We start from the raw sequence: 18,858 nt of genomic DNA, 5'->3' as shown, positions 1-18,858 counted from the left end.
TTTAACCCTATTTCAAATTTCTTTTTCCAAACTGGACACGATAATCCTATGATTCTGCCTTTGCATCTTTTTAGTGACATACTGCATGCTTCCTCCCTCAAAGTCATTTCTAACTAAAATTAGTGTAGTCCAGAGTTTTCAACAGCCGTATCTTTGCTCATTCCTTTCTTTAATGCTGGAAATGATCTCTATTCTCATCTGTTTCTTACCCATTCTTTAAATCCAAACTACAATATCACTACTTTTGAGAATGATGTACTCAGCAAGTCTGAAATGATTTTCCAACTTTACATTGCATTCCATGACTTCTATATCAACACAGATCATAAATTTAGAGTTGGAAAAAGACCTTAGAAATCTTGTCATATTTCTATCACAATCATAATTATCTGCAATATTGTGAAATGACTTTTATTTTTACACATTTAACTCAGTTCTCTATATAACTGAGAACAGAGGCTTTTATCAGAGAAATTTGTTGCAAAAAACATTTTCTCCCAAGTTTTCTACTTTCCTTATAAATTTGTTTGTTCTGATTTTGTTTGAGCAAAAACATGCTTTCTTCCATTATTCAGCCTCTGCTTAAAAGACCAGTACTGGAAGAGATAATATTTGCCTTTTCAGTGTCCGGAAGTAGACTTTCAACTTTTTCCCATGTGCTGGAATGTATTTGATCAGAACTAGTGGTATTACTCAGTGGTGTTCTCATACCTAACTGTTCCACTGTGCCAAATCTGGCTAATCTTTCCCAATCTTAAAATCACAAGTTTTTAGAGAGGGAAGGTGAGGAAGAAGTAGCTGGAGACTTGCCTAAACTAACCATCTCATCATTGCCCACCTAGCTGCTCTCTAGAAACTCTTCTTCCTTAAAATTCAACTCATGTCTCCTCAGTTCTCTCTGCTTCTCCCTCCTCTATTTGGAGAAGATGAGAGATAAAAGGTGAACATTAAAGAGGTCCTTCAAGATTGGGAACCCACAACCACTGCTGCACCATGTACCTTTCTCTCCTCCCCCTGTCCCGCCTCTTATTTCTGTGTTTTTTTCTTCCAACTCCTTGAAAAGATTGTCTTTCCCTTTTCTTTGAATCCTCAGTATTTAGCATAGTGTCTGTTACATAGTAGGTGCTTAAATGTTTATTAACTAATCAAACAAGGAACTCTTTCATACTATATCTTCCTCTTAGCTTTAACACAGCAAAAATAGCTCTTTGTTTAGTCTTTAGTGGTGGCTTCAAAGCACACTGAGCTTCAACTTTGCATGATGTTACTGTTACTCTATTATTCTGAGCTTCATTTAACCAACCTTCAAGACAAGTAACCATTTATTAAGATATTGCTATGTGCAACAGACACAACTTCACAAAGCTTCAGTGAAAACTTCAATTTTATTGTAATCAAAATGAACTTGTATGCAGAACTCCTTCAGGTTAACAATTAACACAGAAGTTTGCACATTTATAACAGCAGGACAAAGGAAGGAAGAGAAGGCACATAAGGGAGGTGGGAAAAGAACACAATCTCTTCTAAAGGGAAGGGGCAAGGCAAAGGCAAAGGCAAAAGCTGCATTTTTTTTCAATTGGGAAGTTCTAGACTATAAAGATAGAATGGTGTGATTATCTACTAGACCCCAACACAAAAGCTGTTTCCCAATCTAGTGCAGACTGACTAATATTTGTGTTGTCTTGACTCCCCAAGGAGACATAGGAAGTTCAGTGTAGGACGCAAACAACAAATTTTGTCAGAGGAGGGGGAGAGGGTTAAGGAGAAGCTTCGCCCTTGACACAATCGGGGACTCCTGCATATTCTGATTCCAATGTTTCAGGAAAATATAGCAATTCAAAAAGACAATTTCAGGAGACTCCTAAGCATTAGAAACACAGAGAAAGCAAAGAGAGTGGGGTTTGCTCAAAAAGTTCATAATCTGAAATGATCCACCATTCTGGAGAGCAATTTGGAAATGTACTAATTTGGAAAAGAACTATCAAACTGCATATCCTTTGATCCAATCTGTATCCCAAAGAGAACATAAAAGAGGGAAAAGGACCCACATGTGCAAAAAAATGTTTGTGGCAGTCCTTTTTGTGGAGCAAGGAACTGGAAACTGAGTGGATGCCCATCAATTGGAGAATGGCTGGGTAATTTATGATATATGAATATGAATGATATTATGAATGTAATGGAACATTATTATTCTATAAGAAAACAATCAGCAGGATGACTTCAGAGAAGTCTGGAGAGACATGAGCCGATGCTGAAGGAAATGAATAAAACCAAGAGAAAATTATACCCAGCAACAAAATTACGTAATGATCAACTGTGAAGGACTAAGTTCTTCTCAGCAAAATTTGATGATCCAGGACAATTCCAACAAATGGGATGGAAAATACCATCCTTATCCAAAGAGAGAACTATGGAAACTGAATGTGGATCAAAGCATAGCATTTTCACTTTTTATTAGTTTGCTTTTTCTTTCTTGTATTTTTTTTTTCTTTTTGGTCTGATTTTTCTCACAATGACAAATATGGAATTATGTTAATGTTTAACCTATATCCAATTGCTTGCTATCTTGAGGAGATAGGTGGTAGAGAAGGAAAAGGGAGAGAAAATATTGAAAATTATCTTGACATGTATTTGGAAAAATAAAATACTATTGAGAAAAAAAAACACCAATATGCAAACAAGATTCCTTTCAATGATCCTCTATACATACACGTGTGCACATGCACATTCAACTTGCAGGTAATAGCAAAGAAAAGCATTATTATTAAAGTGGGAGGGGGCATCAGAAAAGGCTTCTTGCATAAACCGATATTTTGGCTAAGATCTGAAGGCAATCAAGGAAGCCAAGAGATGAAGAAAAGAAGGTATAGGGAACATCCAGTGAAAATGCACAGAGTAAGAACATAGGATGTTTTATTCAAAGAATACCAAATAATACTATTATCAGATTCAGAACATGTGAAAGGGAATAAAGTTTATGAAACTAGAAAGGTAGGAAAGGAATAAGTTATGAAGGACTTGAAAAGTCAAACAAAAGAATGTATATCTGATCCTGGGATGACAATCCAGGGATCCAGGAAGAGGGAGGACAATCAGACCTGTACTTTAGGTCTTGAATTAAATTTGATAAACAAATGGATAATGGAATATCATCTATAAAAAAGACTAATAAAGTAGGAAAGGGGCACATGATGAGAGGCTTTAAAAAATGAATACAAGATTGTCACAGAGAGACCAAGCAGAAGTCGCAACATGATGGTCGCCTTGGAAAGGTAGAATCAATGGGACTTGGCAAGAGAGTCAATTAAGCTACAGAAAATGAAGAGTTGAAGATAATACTATTATCCTTAGCTGGGTAACTACAAGAACAGCAGCACCCTTACTAATAGGGAAATTCAAAAAAGAGAAAATTTCTGAGGAAATATGTTCAGTTTTAGATATGTTGAGCAATAACTCCAGGATGCACTTCAAGATGTCCCAATGACAAGTGGGAGGAGTGCAGGAGAGAGGTTAGGGTTTGATAAGTAGGTCTGAAAATCATGGAAATATGCTAACTGAATCCAATTAACATTGCTCTGACAAAATTTCCCAGCAAACCACTATAAAAGGAGAAGAGGAAAGGGTTCAGGGTAGATGAAAACCCAACAAAGAGAATGAAAAAGGATGATCAAGCAGGTAGAACTAGGAAAAAGTAATGAGAAGAGACTATCCAAAGAGAAAAGTTAACTGTAAACAGAGAGGTCAAAAAGAATCAAGAGCCTACACACAAAAAGATTATTTACTTCTTGTCAATGGAATCAGGCTATTTTGCATGTTTTTGGCAGTTAGCTCAGGCAGGTATCTAGGCTGCTCTTCCCATGGTCAAAGGACAAAGTCTGCCTCTGGGAATATAACTAGTCATTCCACTTGGAAGAGTCAAGCAGCACATACATACAGCCAGTAGCATCAAGAATGCAGTAATAACAAGACATTCAAATGTGACTCTTATAGGGAAAAGAGGGGGGAACAGTTATTACTATATTTATTAAATTTTAACCTATGTAGCATAAAGTATGAAAGTATAAAAAAAGTATAAAATGCTTTCAGAAGGGGAAAAGATCATGAAGATTATAATAAGTCTATGAAGATAGCACATAAAGTACAACTTGAACTGAGAATTTAAGGATAGTAACATTTGGACAAGTAAATGAAATCCTAACTTAGGAAAGAGCAAAATGTGGGACATGATTTGATCACTGCTCTACAGTAGTCTAGACCTGGGATTTATTTTTTCATTCTGGCTTCAGCATCGGGTCTAGAGCTGGTTCAGGAGTAAATAGGTTGTAAGAAGACAGGTACTATGAAGATGAATAGATAATAAGATATAAGAACACTAGGAATTAATAAAAAAAAACCCTTATAGCTTTAATCATCAATTTTTGTAATAATGGTTTCTTTAAAATAAGTAAATATTCTTTCCAACTAGCCCAAAAAGAGAAAGATGCTGTGAAGGATCTTTTATTCTGGCTGAATTATTATGAAGATATTGGGGGAGAGGGAGAGGAGAAGAAAAGGCACCTAGATAGGGAAGTGAGCAAGTCATTGCTGTTAACTAGAAAATTCTTTAAGCAAACATATTCTTCAGTTATTTTGAGGAACTGTTTCAGCATTAAAAAAAAAAAAAAGAAAACAAATGATGCCTTCTCAAACTGAAAGGATTGAGAAGAAAGCAGTACTGAAAGAAAGTCTTCCTTTAAAAAAAAAGTAGAAACATTTTAAAATACATTATTGTTCAGTCATGTCCAACTCTGCATGATGTCATTTGAGATTTTCTAGGCAGAGATACTGGAGCAATTTGCAATTTCCTTCTACAGCTCATTTTACAGACCAAAAAGGTGAAGTGACTTGCCCAGGGTCACACAATTAGTAAGTGTCCAAAGTCACATTTGAACTCACGAGTTCTTTTGATTTCAGGCCCTGCATTCTACTGCGCCACCTACCAGTCCATATATTAAAAATACATAGGAGAAAGCAAAAATAAGTTTAGGAGACAAAAAACCATCAATTTTGTTTGTCACTCTCCCTTCTAAGCCAACTTCTGCACTTAGACCCACAGGCCATAATGTTTTCTGTTATCCCCCAGATCTCTAAGTACAACCTGGAGCCCTTCAGACTCATTTCAAGTGCTGCCTTCTTCAAGAGTCCTCTGCAAAAATTTTGCTTAATATATGTTTTATATAAGTTCCACGAGGGCAAAAAGTCTTACTTTTATTGCTAAACTTAACAAAAATCAGAAAAGAATGTACATATCACCAAGTCCTTGATACGATGAATTGGTTAAAAATCAGAAATGGACATGACACTGAAGAAGAGACCTTACTGTCTGACTGGCTGATACACCCTAATAACCTTGAAGGGGCTCCCTGACCCTGCTATTTAGTTGTCTCTCTTTAGTAGCAAAGTTATCAAACATGAAATTTTTTAATGAATATTCAAGTAACTATTTCCACATAACTAGTTTTATTTCAAATTTTATGCATTTTACTTAATACATTTAAACACATCAGAGGAGGAAGCAATCAAATGGCTTCACCAGAATGCCAATGGGGTATGACACAAAAAATATTAAAAACCTCTTTCCTGATAGAATAAGAGATCTTTATAATAGAGACTGTCAATTTTTTATCCATATTCCCAGGGCACTGCAGTAATATTTAAATTTCAATTCTTCATTTTGACTATTTATATCAAGGCACATATCTCCCTCACACTTAAAATAGTACCAGGTACATAGAAGGCATTTTAATAAATGTTTGCTGACTGAAATTCCAAAAAGGCCAAAAATTAATCATCATCCAGTTTTTATAGCTATGTTTTGTTTAAATAGCATTTTGGCTGAGACTTAGATTATAATTCATATGGTTAATAGGTCTCATTATACTGAGCTAAAATGCACTCAATATTCAAAAACCTCTATAACTTCTCATTAAATACCTCAATAAAAAATTTATATTCATATTTATGTTCTGGGGTTTAATTTCCAGGCATTCTGATATACTAATCCCTCTCAACAGATTTGTGATGTGACAGGTTTTGGAAAAGCCTGTCATGTACATTTTCTATCTTTCAATGCTTAGCATAGTACTAAGTATTTTCTAAATAAAAAACTCATTCTAAAGTAGATGCTCATCAATTGTGGAACAGCTAGACAAGTTGTGGTATAAGAATATTATTGTTCTATAAAAAATGATGAACAAGCTGATTTTAGAAAAGTCTGGAAAGATTTACATGAACTGATGCTGAGTGAAACAAGCAGAACCAGAAAGACATTGTTCACAGTAATATGTGATGATCAACTATAAAAGACTTGGTTCTTTCTCAATGATCCAAGGCAATCCCAATAGACTTTGGATAGAAAACACCATCTATATTCAGAAAAAGAACTATGGAGATTGAATGTAAATCAACACATGCTATGTTCACTTTTTTGTTTGTTTTTTTTTCCTCTCCATTTTTCCCTTTTGTTCTGATTTTTCTCTCCCAACAGCATTCATAAAGCAAAGTGTACTAAAAATAACTAAATTTAAAAAAAAGAGAGACAAAATTGGCCAGTTTGGGAAAGGAGGTTAAAAAAAGCTCATCGAGGAAAATAATTTCTTTAAAAAATAGAATTCGGAACAGAAGCTAATAACTTTAGGGGAAATGAAGATAGAATAAAGCAACCCCCCCAAATAAAGAAATATAAGAAGAAAACCTCCAAAACTCATAATCCTTTCCCTCTTATTTTGTTCTGAATGTAAAAACCCCATCACTTATCCTTCATATCATGATCAGTGAATATCTAATGAATTAAGAATATTCTCTTCATTGCCACATATCAAAACAGATTCCTTTCTCATCCTGTGCAATTCCCATCTGTGTTGATCCACTGAATTTATACTGTTCTTTTAATATGCTTCATAGCTATATTAAAAGTACTTAATGATGATAATTTACTAACCTTTATTCTTGTCCCATGAATAATGCCTCAACATTTCCTTACCATATATGCCATAGATTATAAATGTTATAACAAATGAAAGTCAAAATAACAACATATTGCTGCCTATTGACAACAGTCACAATGGCAGATATATGCAATCTTGTTTTGTGATTCACAGCTGTATAACGGGGGAAACATCACTATTTAAAAGCTAGGCTTCAGCAATAAAAGTAAAATTGGGAATTTTACTAAAAATCTAAAAAAGCGCTCAAATGTAATCCAGACCAATTTTCTCTTCTTGCACAACTTGAGCCCAGGACAGTGTTCATCCATATCTTCTGAGCCATATCTTATATACAAATAAAACATACACAGGAAAACGCATGCATGTACATGCACACATACTTACTCTATCAGCAGTTTGCCTATTCAGAAATATTTCCTTTATATCTGAACAAACTAATTTTTTTTCTCAACCATTTTGGTTTTTTTTTATTAAAACCACTTATGGCAAAGAATACCTTTTCTAGATGCTAAAGGTTATCACTAAAAAGGACTTAAATATATCCAGAGTTTAATGAAATATAGACAAAGAAAAAAAAAACTATCCGGATGATTTACCACAGCTAGGAAAGACATCTAAATTTTGGAATCTGTGAAGGACATGTTTCAGTGATGGTCTTTGGTGCCCTTTCAGCTCTTGTTCGCCTATCTTGATGCTGATCCTCAAAAAAACTTTGAAAAAAATTATTTTTAAAGTCATTTCAACCATAGACTGCTTATAATACTTTAGCAACTGTGATAGACAGTATTACTGTTACAGGAAAGACATCAGAAAAGCCTAGGTCTTAAAATACCACTTATTACTGTTAGTGCTATTCCAAAAGCACATCTGAGCACTTAATAAAAGAACCCGAGTAGCTCCCTACTGCCTCCAGGGTAAACTACATTTAATTTCCTTCATAATCTAGTCACAGATGACATTCTGAACCTTATTACACATTGCTCCCCCTCCACTTAGAACATTATGGTCAAATTGGAATACCTTCCTGATTTTTTGGGGAAAAAAATTAACTCTTTTCTCCATGCCTTGGAACATACTGTCCTCCCATTATTGCCTCCACCTTTAATAATCTGCAGTTCTTTAAAACTCAACTAAAGCTATCACTTATCTGAGGCCTTTCTTGAACTCCATCCAACAAAAAGTCCTCATAAACAAGTAAACTCCTTAATTTGTTTAAAAGAATCATATCTCTAATCACATTAATAACTAACTGTCTTACCAGTGATAAGGGAGAAAGAGTAAAATCTGGAATGCAAATATTTACAAAATGAATACTGGGAGGCAGCTAGGTGGCGCAGTAGATAGAGCACCAGCCCTATAAGTCAGGAAGATCTGAGTTCAAATTTGGACTCAGACACTTAATAATTCCGAGCTATGTGACTCTGGACAAGTCACTTAACCCCAATTGCCTCAATTATAATAATAATAATAATGTTGAAACTATTTGGAAAAATAAAAAATACTGAAAATTTTAAAAAGAAAAAAGTAAATTCCTTGATGGCAGGATGTTTTCTTTGTATCCCCAGCACCTCACACCAATGTGTATCACACTATAGGTGCTTAATGTATGCATGTTATTGGCATGGTAAAGTGAAGTCATACAATTCACATCATATTAATTCAGGCTAAGATCCAAACTTCCCTCCAAATATGAAACTCTATGCCTATCCTAACCAGGTCAGATCTTTTTGCATTTTAGTCATCAGACATGTTAATGATCCCTTTCTGCATTGTGTCATCTTCAAATTTCAGAAGCATGCTACCAATATCTTTATCTAAGCAACTGATTTTTTAAAAGTGTTAAAGAACAAAGAGCCAAGGACAAATCTCTGAGCTACTCCATTAGAGGCTTCCTTCCAAAATTATGAAGAACTATTAAAGACACTCCTTTGCCCATATTTATCAAGCATACACTAGAAGAAATCTGCAGAACCTTACAATGAGACCCTAAGACATTGGGACCTTGAACAAGGAGCATGAACAATCAGTGAACAATGAATGTCCCTACAGCTCTTTTCTCTGAATACTAAGAATTAATTTATCATTAAAAATTTCAAAACCTGAAACTAACAGGGTAAAATGACTCCTTGGGTCCAACTTCAAGAAGTTTTGAAATCTGCATCTCTTTATCTTGTACACAAAAATAACATGAGAAATTTCATCAAATAATTTTTAGACATTCTTATGAGAACAACCAATCTTTCCTAGGTTAAATTCCCATGTAAAATTTTCTATGTAGGGGTTTCGCTATATACCCTTTCTTGAAAGCCTTTGAAATGTGGTCTCAAAATTTTTTGGTAAAAGCTACATGATCTCTAGTTTTTGTCTCCTATTCCATCAAAAATAAGTTACTACTTTTCATGGAAAGGTCCTGTCAATATCTATTTAATCAAGATTATTTCTTGCTGGGAAAAATCAGATACTGAAGTTCCCTTCATTGCCTTCTCTATTTTGAAGGATAAATTATAATTAAACAGGAAATTGTTAGGTATTCTGTTATATAGCAGACATTCAGAAAACTGAATTTCATCATTAGTATTACAATCATGCCTTCACCTCAGACATTTGAACTGTTCCTCCAACTTGTCTTCCACACCTTTCCTTCTTGTAATGATATAATTATTATTACCCTTCAAATAATAATGTAATTATTACATTTAATTTCTATTTCTACTGAACATGCTTCTTCATTTCCTCAAATATGATGATTTAATACACGCTATTTACTCCATTCCTGCTCCTTTTTTTACCTTACTCTATTCCTTTGAAATAAAATTACTCCCACTTTCACATATACACACACATATATATAACTGAAGCAATGAGTTTCATTACTGGCTCCTTTTTTTGGCTTCATTCCCTTCCCCTCCCCCCTCCACCATACTATGAATTTTTTCTGCTATTTCTCTTCAGACATTGAAGTGTATCTCTACAATGTCTAGTGTGATAGACACACAGAGGCATTTTTTTTACTTCCTTTGTAATCCTTTAAAGCTTCAAACAAATACATTTTTACCAAACTTTGTTAAGGTATATTCTGTCCTCAATCAAAAACCTGCCATTACTCTAAGTCAATGTCCAAAAGCCAAAACCCGTTTTTAGAGAATACCTTCCAAAAAGTCACTTCCAAATTATGCCTTTCTTCTGAAGTTCTTGCCATCAATCAATACCAGAGACAGAAACACCACCTGAGCTCCTAAAACCTTCCATTTCTTAACCAAAATTGATACAGTGGATAAAGAACTGCGTCTGAAGTCAAGTTTGACTTCCTAGGGTATGATTCTGGGCAAACTGGCCTCTGTTTCCTCAAAATGGGAAATGGAAACCATAACAACACTCCCCTTCTGGGATGGTTGTGAAAATCCAATAAGATATCTGTAAAGCAGTGAATGAAGTGTCTAGCCCAAATCAAGCACTTAATGTTTCTTCCCTTGCTGCCTTTGTAACCTAGAATAATTAAAGCTTTTAGCAGTGCTATTTGTATCCATCTGAAACCACCACAAGTATAGCTGTCATCAGACTCTATCACGGCCAGAATACAGTCCCCAAGAGGATAATCTAAGACTTGACAATATTAGCTCCATAGATACATGTTTTAGTTCAGATTTGGAATCAGAGAACCTAATTCAAATACCACCAGCTCTGCCCCACATACTACCTATGTAATCTTGGATAAGACTCTCAGGGTCTCAGTTCCCTTTGTTATAAAATGAGAAGTAACTGGATTACTTCAAATATCACTTCCAGACCACAAGTCTGGGTTGTTAAGTTTGGTGTGGTTTTTTTTCCCTCTAGTGAAATGTGATTTTTAAAAAATTAGCAAATTCCCAGAGTTGTTTTCATCCCGTACACAAGACATCAAGACAAGTGTAAGCAAGCAGACTTCCAAGGAAACAAGTGATAGAAGCATACAAAGAAGTAGAAAGATTCTATGAAGATAATGGGGAAAAAAATGGGACCCCCCCAAAAAAATCAACATGATACTTAGTAACTTTAACCAAAAGAAAGTTGGCAAACATGGTTCACAATCCAGATTATCAAAGGTTTACAGATTCCTCAAAAAACTGTATGGCAAGAAAATTTTTTTTCATGAAGAAAATATAATCAACACAAAGAAATTTTTAAGACTTTGTGCCTATCTTGATAAGGGAAGTTATTTCAGAGGCAGAGATAAAAAGATATGACCTGGATCACAAGATTTAAGTCAATACTCTGGGAAAAAAGGAAAACTCCTTGAAGGCAAATATAGCTAACCATTCTAAACTAACCTTTTGAAAAGAATTATAGATTCCAAATACTGTGAAAAGGATAAGAAACAATGATATTTTTAGTTCCTAAAGAACATTTAGCAAGGCAAAATTAATTTTCTCAGCAAGAAAACCAAATAAATCCCATCCAATGGATTGAGCCAATAAGGTCAAAACTCTCGCTAAATAAGGTACTTAAACCATCCTGTACTTTTTAATAAAAAAAAAAAAAAAATTAAAATCTACATATTCATTTTGGAGTTTTACATTTAATTATTCACAATTGATTTTGCTTACATTCCTGACTTTCTGGTACACACAGTTTTTATAAAAGCAAGATAATTTCAAAGATAATTTTTTAAAAGAACTTCCACATTGTTCTGGAAAGTCAAATAATCTATAGCTGTCTGGAGAATCACTAAATGATAAATCAAAATCTAATAAAAACAAAAAAGAAGTCCTCTGAAGATAATTTTAGGAGAATATTTAAAATAATATCATTAAAATACCACATTAATATTTAGTGTTAGTATAGTACCAAAGAATTGCAAGTTGTGTCATACATACATAAAAAGCATTTCCTTGTGGCTTTCCTAGTTAAATAATTTGGTAAAAACTTGAAACCTCTCCCATGTACCTAATATATTAATAAAAGAGCTAATCCATAGGGCCCCATACAATTTGGCCTGATCTGTACTCAGTTATGACCCATATTTTTATTTTTTAATAATGCTTACATAATTTACCATTTTGTATTTATGTTGTTTTTTTCATCCTTTGAGATCAATATCTTTTATTGTCCTTAAAATTTTTTTAACAAGTCATCCAAAATCTAAAGCTTCACATTAACAGGTATTTCTAGTCTTGTGTTACTATGTCTCCATCAAATTCTCTTTCGATGCCTCATGGGACTGTTTGTTGGTGCATTGGAATTGAAGGAACATCTGTATTCACTTTTGTCTTTCCTCAGATACTTATTAGCTATCTGACCCTGAGCAAGCCTGGGGCAAACCTGTTAGCTCAGCTTCCTCAATTTTAAAATGGAGATAATAATTTAAACCATCTCCCAAAGTTGTTATGAAGATCATGTCAAGCCCTTATTACACCACCAGGTACATATAGTAGGCACTCTATAAATAGTAGCTACCATTATTAATAAGTATGGCATAGCAGATATTCTGAGTTAGTCAAATATTAACCCGATGGAACACATGTTTAGTAGTTAATTAATTTCAACTAAATTTTAAAGTGTCCATAATATGTTTTTCAATCTCTCATTTGATAACCAGTTTAACAAAACTCAATGAGGTTCATCCTCAAAAAGGGAAATGTTAAGAGATCTTCTTAAATGATCAAAAATAATTCAAGTATTGTATTATGGAGTATAAAGAAAGGGAGAGATTTTTATTTCATCTACTCAAAAATCAAATTCACTTCTTCAAGAAACATTTTTTAAGTACCCTTTTAAAAGAAGCCACCTAGGAGAAAAATGAATTTAAAGAAATAGCACATCACATTCACTAATTTTCAAAATGAGAAATTAGAATTGAAAAGAATTTTTTGTAGCTCCAAAGTAAATCTACTATTTCCAAGTAGATTTAAATTATTTGATTTTATACTTATTATCCAAGAAAAGGACAAAGAAAAGCATAACAAGTCCTTTTTAAATAGGAGGGAGGTGGGAAAGATAGTAGAGAAAAATAAAAATTTCTTACCATTGATCTTTCAGGATATCCAAACAAATGGCCCCAGTGACAGAACTAATATTAGGATGCCAAATTTTAGTAATAAACCGCACCTAGAATGTATATATATATAAAGCATTACTTGAGATTTTTATAAACAGAAATACCCACTATAAAAATATGTATATATGTGTATGTATACATAAAGTCAAATTAACTTTTAAATGGTGTTGGCCTTGAGGACCAATCAATGAGCCCATAAGATCTCCCACCTACTTAAATCATATTAATATTATAATGGCATATTAACCAGAAATTAAGAGTCATCAGAGGAATGAATATATCATTTCACAAAGATGAGGAGCTTACCATCCATTCATTATATTTTGGCCTTTTCACAATTTTTTACTTTTTTCAAATCAATAAATACTAAGCATCTACTAAGTAGGATAAAGAATTCCCTTCCCTGGAAACAATTTATAATACAGATGGAGGGGAAGGGAAAAGGTTTAATTAGGTATTAAAATAACTGATACAAACAAATACCATCTAGGAGATCTTTGCAGACTTCAAAATTTAAACTGAGTTAAAATATAAAGCAAGAAAAAGATTCTGGAGGAAGAAAAAGTACAGGATGAGCACAAGGTAATCCTCCAATTTGCAAAGTTATTCTTATACTTTCTCTTTTTTTCTTTTTCAAGTTCTATTGATGCCTGTTTATATAGCAATTTCTACTCCATTTAACTATTTCCTTTCAACAAAGGAAAACAGTAAACCAAAATTAACATAGACTAAAGTCAGTTGTAAATACATGTCCCCTTTTAAATATCTGCCCATGTCCTATTAAGAAAATGGAAATTCATTTCATTATCTATTTTTTGGGACTATAAAGTCCATTACAATTAAGTCTGCCCTTTAATATTATTTGCCCTTACATTATCGAAGGCACCATGTATTACACTATTCTCCTATATTCTGCTTTTTTTCCCTTTTAATATCAAACATGCCAATATTTGCCTGAATTTCTTATATTTTACACTTCTTACAGCAGAGAAAATATGCCACTATATTCACACATCTCAATTTGTTAAGCAAAATTACATTATCAATGGACACTTATTTTAGTTTCAATTTTTTGTGGTTATTAAAAGTGTTACTACGGACCCACATCCAATTTTTTGACAAATTTTTACATCCTTGATGAGGTAAAGAAGATAGGAACAATTTTCACTCATTATAGTGCCACTTTTCAGGAAAGACAGCAAAGCAATAGTTTCAATTCTAATTGTCTAAATATTTCTGAAAAAAAGTTGTTATTTCCAATATACAAAAGAATGCAACAATCTATATTGCACTTAAGGTATTCAAGAACAGCTAATTTATAAGTATAATAGATAGACCTACAAATAGGTTTGCTTTAAGTTCTGTGAGAACTTATGTCCTATTTTTAAAATTACTTTGTAAGAAGAAAACAAAGTCAATATTGACCTCACCCACTGTTTGCCACCAGAACAGAATAGATCCTAAAATAAATATCCTTCAAATAATTTAAATTTTTTTCCAAAAGCTCATTTAGCATCCCATTTGCTACCTTCGATGCTACTGGAAAGCAAGAGTACATTAGTAGAACCATGAACATGACATGTTAGCATCAAAATTGATTTCTGCGTCCTCACACTGCCTTCCTCTCTCCCTCTTCCTACTTCTATGCAGACTCCAACTTTAGGCTGGGGAAGTTTGCTTGGGCCTTGACAGTCAGTGTTGTCCCAACCTTTGAGAATCAGAAGCCTGCAAACCAGAAGCACTAGTGCTGAAAACCTCTAATTGCTGGTGCAAGCCTGGAGAATTGAGGAATGAAGGGAGTGGGACATGTCTCTAAGACTCAGTGCCAAGTGTTTCTAGGGCAATACCTGGCACAAAACCAAGCCTGACAGAAAGAACACCTTATCCAACAGGGTCAAAGAGGTGCTAAATGAGCTCAAAGTCAATGAATATAAATTCTTGGAGTTTGAGATTGTTGCTGATTTTCTTTCTTGTTTGATTCTGGGTATCGTAGGTCATGGAAATATCTAATGATGTTTAATCTTTGATGCATAATTTCTGTTTTGAAGATGTTTGTGAGGTGATAGGAATCAAAGAAAATGTCTAGTTCAACATCTTACTTATGTAACCCTGATTTCTAATATCCTATAAACTATGATTTAATGAAATTTTTTTTTTAGTAATTTAAAACAATGGTAGAAGTAATCAACTAAGTTGTATGAATAATTATTATTCAAATCACTATTATGTTTACCCTTTCTTTCCTTTTCCCTCATCTAATTCTTCATTATATATATTCATTATAACATTCAAGTGGATTCATGATTTCATCAACTTGGAACTTTTCCTTAAAACTACAGAGATTACAATGCTTATTCATATCTTCCCCTAAGTTCTGTGAAAGAAGTCTCTTTCCTCTCCCCAAACATGGATGGGTTTCTTCATTTTATGCTAACATGATATAAAGCCTGGCTATCTTTCTGTCCCTCTTCAATATAACCAGCCATCTTCTCTCCATATCACACATTTCTTTGATGCCATCTTTTACTCCAGGGCTACTCCAAAGTTTTTCATTAGTTATATATTGAAACTTTCTCACATCTGCCATGTGTGACAAATGCCATTATCGTATGCCTAACAGACATTTTTAATTTTTCAAAAATCTGTTGTATTCCATATCTCACTGCCATACTGCAATGTGGAATTGCTCTTGGTCTCCATCTCCCTGGCACAATGCCTGGCATACAGTAAGTATCTAATAAATGCTGATTAACAAATTGGAAATTTTTAAATGGTGACTGGTTTCACAGGAAATTTTCCAATTTACTGAAGTAAATACACAAAGCACACCCTCTGTTTACTCAGGCTATATTCTTTTGTGATGATAGATTGCATTCCAAACAAAATTTGCCAGGATTCCAGGATTCAATGCACGGAGAACCATCATATGCAAAGAAGACCTGGAAGATCTCAATACTTATTCAACCAAAAGTCTGTACCAACATCTTTTCCATCACTTGGTGAGCACATTTCATAAATATATATTTTTCTAGTAAATTCTTCCCTTGATGTTTATGATGAGATCAGACATTTAACATTATTATTTCTATTGTTAGGCATTGAAAGGAATATCTAACTCATTCAATTACAAAGTAGGAAATACATACAAACACACAGTACATTATTGGATATCACTTGGTTTAAAACTACTTGTTCATTTATAATTTTAAAAAAGGATTCCTTATATTCATGCATAGAAAAGTTTCAGATAGATAATAGAGCAAGAATATGGTCAAAAAGATTTGCGAGTTAACTTTTTTTGGTGTTATTAAGGATTAAGATTTTTGCAAAGTCTTTGTTATCTTTATCACTTTCAGAGATATGCCATATTAATCACTAATTGTCATAATAATTGTGTCCACAAAAATTTGATCAAGACTTTTCTATTCCTTCAGTACTATTTCTGTCTCTATTATAAGATATCCAGGACTATGATAGGAATTCAGTGGTAGTTCCACTGTCCTTGAAAGTGAAAGTTATTTAGAGTAATCTTTATGTGTCTTTTTTTTCTCCTTCCATTTTCATCCTTTACCCTTAGAATTACATTGCCTAGTTAGATCTTTTTTCAAACCTTTTTTAAAACTAATTTTTTTCTTCACTTCTCCCTGCTTAATAAGATCATACTCCTTTTAGTTAGCTATCATCCTTCTGTTAGTATTTTGTAAATGAGTGTACATTCTCACTTTAGGCTGTATTGGGTTACCTTGGTGTTAAGTCAAAATGATTGCTAGGATACTTCCTTTTGATTATAATTTAGTATAAAATCATTATAATCTATTTTAGCATTTCAATGTTGAATCCTCCTCTTTATTATTTTGTCCTAACTTTTACAAATTTTGATTACTGCCCTGACAATTCAGTAGTTTAACTACTGAGACAGCTGATCCCAGGTAAATCCCACATCATGAACAGTCTTTTAAGGAAATATTGTCTATTTCATTTCTTTCACATTATTTGTTGTTCATCATGTCAAGGGTCTACAAATTTTTCTTGTAAAGAATGTGGTTCAATAGACAATCATAAGACTATTGTGGAACATATATATGTCTTTGTATAAATTGATTCTACTTCCTGAACTATGCTCTTTTTCACAAATTACCAACTTTTCTCACTTACACTGAAATCACCAAAACTATCAGAGAATATACTGATTTAACTCAGAGTTTTATCAAGTCCTTCAAAAAACTTCTCTCCCTCTTCATTCTCAGCAACCAAAGTTGGTACATAAGGTGCAATAAATTTCTTAGTGATCTTTTTGCAAATACTTATGATGAGTGTAATATTAAATCACCAAAACCAACTGTACCTCCTCTATTCTTTGTTTCTCCAAGAAATGTTTGAAAACTCATCTTTTCATTTAACTGTAATTTGCTTCCCTTTAGTCACAGCTAAGAAATATTCATAAAACAAATTTCACTATATCAAAGTACTTAGAAGTTTCAAAATGTTCAACATTAAAATGAACAGAAATTACATCTTTAAAAATATATAAGACTGTCTGTTTTGATCATTGCACTATGAACTAAAGGACCTCTCCACCAAATTTGGAGATTGAAACTTTTTTAAAGAGTTGTCTTTCTCATTAGAATGTACTAAGAACAGAGGCTATGTCACCAAGAGTTTTATTAGCACAGTACTTTACGGAATAAGTGCTGACTAACTTTGTTTACCTTTATTCTTAATTCATTCATTTATTTTATCCTAATAAATATCAAGATAGATATAAAACAGTTTTCTTTATCAATTTGAATATTTATCAACTCAAATTTAGCACACCAAAAATCAAATTAAAATTATGCTTACTTCTGAACTCCTTTGATATCACTATTCAAGGGAAAGGTTTTCTGTGACGATAAAATGAAATAACTTTTTTTTAAGACCAAGAGGGAAACAAAGTTCAGGTATAATCAGAAACATTTATGGAATTATGTGTTTCAAGTGAATTAAAGTCTTTAACCCAAGAAGAATTCTGTTTCATGGAACAGAAAGAACTTGATGATCAAGAAATCAAAAAAACCATAACTACTACAAGTTCAAAAACCATGAAGCTGTCAAATGGTGACCTGGTTTTCAAATGAGAGGAAGATAATTAAGACTAAAAAACCTTAATACCCATTCTCAACAAAATTCAATTAATATATTATCTGTTTGGATTCATTAAGAACAAAGCATTTTCTCTCTTATCACAAGGATTTCTGTACTTGGGTTTTCTAAGCCAATATCAACTCCTTCATATAATTAATTCCATGGTGTCCAAAAACACTCTATTCTCAATCATCTTTCCTCTCTATACCTAATCTTCACACTCTCTCTATCCTATTGACTCTTTATCTAACTATCTAAAATATATCAAGTCTTCTCCAACCATTTAAAAGAACAAACTTCATTAGAAACTACTATCCTCTCAAGCTGCTCCCTACTTCTTATTTTCTCAGGTAATTTTCTGGAATAATTACTCTTCATCACTCCCTGTTCCTACTAATTTTCATTCACTCCTTAACTTTTGACAAATGAACTCCAAAACTCAAGCATTAATTCAATTGAAATTAAAATTATCTTTCCCATCATCATGCAAAACACTGTAAAATAAGTTTTCATATGCAAGTTTTGGCCTGAACTTGGAGTTAACACTGCAAAATTCATGTGAATTGAGAATGGGATTTAGATTAGCATTAGCAAAGAGGAAGGCAGTTTCAAAAATAGTAGGACAGAAATCTGATTTTACCAACTTAAAAAATGAAGCAATAAGGACATGTAGACTACTTGAGCATAAAGAGGTGAGATATAGAAAAAGTTGAG

General features: G+C 33.2%; 1 protein-coding gene across 3 annotated transcripts in view; it reads right to left on the bottom strand.

Annotated features, from left to right (window-relative positions):
* The window catches only part of UBE2K (ubiquitin conjugating enzyme E2 K), a 70,803-nt gene that overhangs the window by 17,766 nt on the left and 34,179 nt on the right, over window positions 1-18,858 (bottom strand). For 2 of the 3 annotated variants that reach the window (XM_051965640.1, XM_051965642.1), the window contains exon 4: window positions 12,988-13,070. The exons of the other annotated variant lie outside the window; for it this stretch is intronic. In XM_051965640.1, the coding sequence (XP_051821600.1) occupies window positions 12,988-13,070 (83 nt within the window). The remainder of the gene's footprint in view (window positions 1-12,987; window positions 13,071-18,858) is intronic. 3 annotated transcript variants of the gene reach the window in all.

Source organism: Antechinus flavipes, chromosome 6 (assembly GCF_016432865.1).
Source record: "Antechinus flavipes isolate AdamAnt ecotype Samford, QLD, Australia chromosome 6, AdamAnt_v2, whole genome shotgun sequence".
Taxonomy (NCBI): domain Eukaryota; kingdom Metazoa; phylum Chordata; class Mammalia; order Dasyuromorphia; family Dasyuridae; genus Antechinus; species Antechinus flavipes.
The sequence above is the reverse complement of the archived record's forward strand: the minus strand, read 5'-3'. Positions and strand labels throughout refer to the sequence as shown.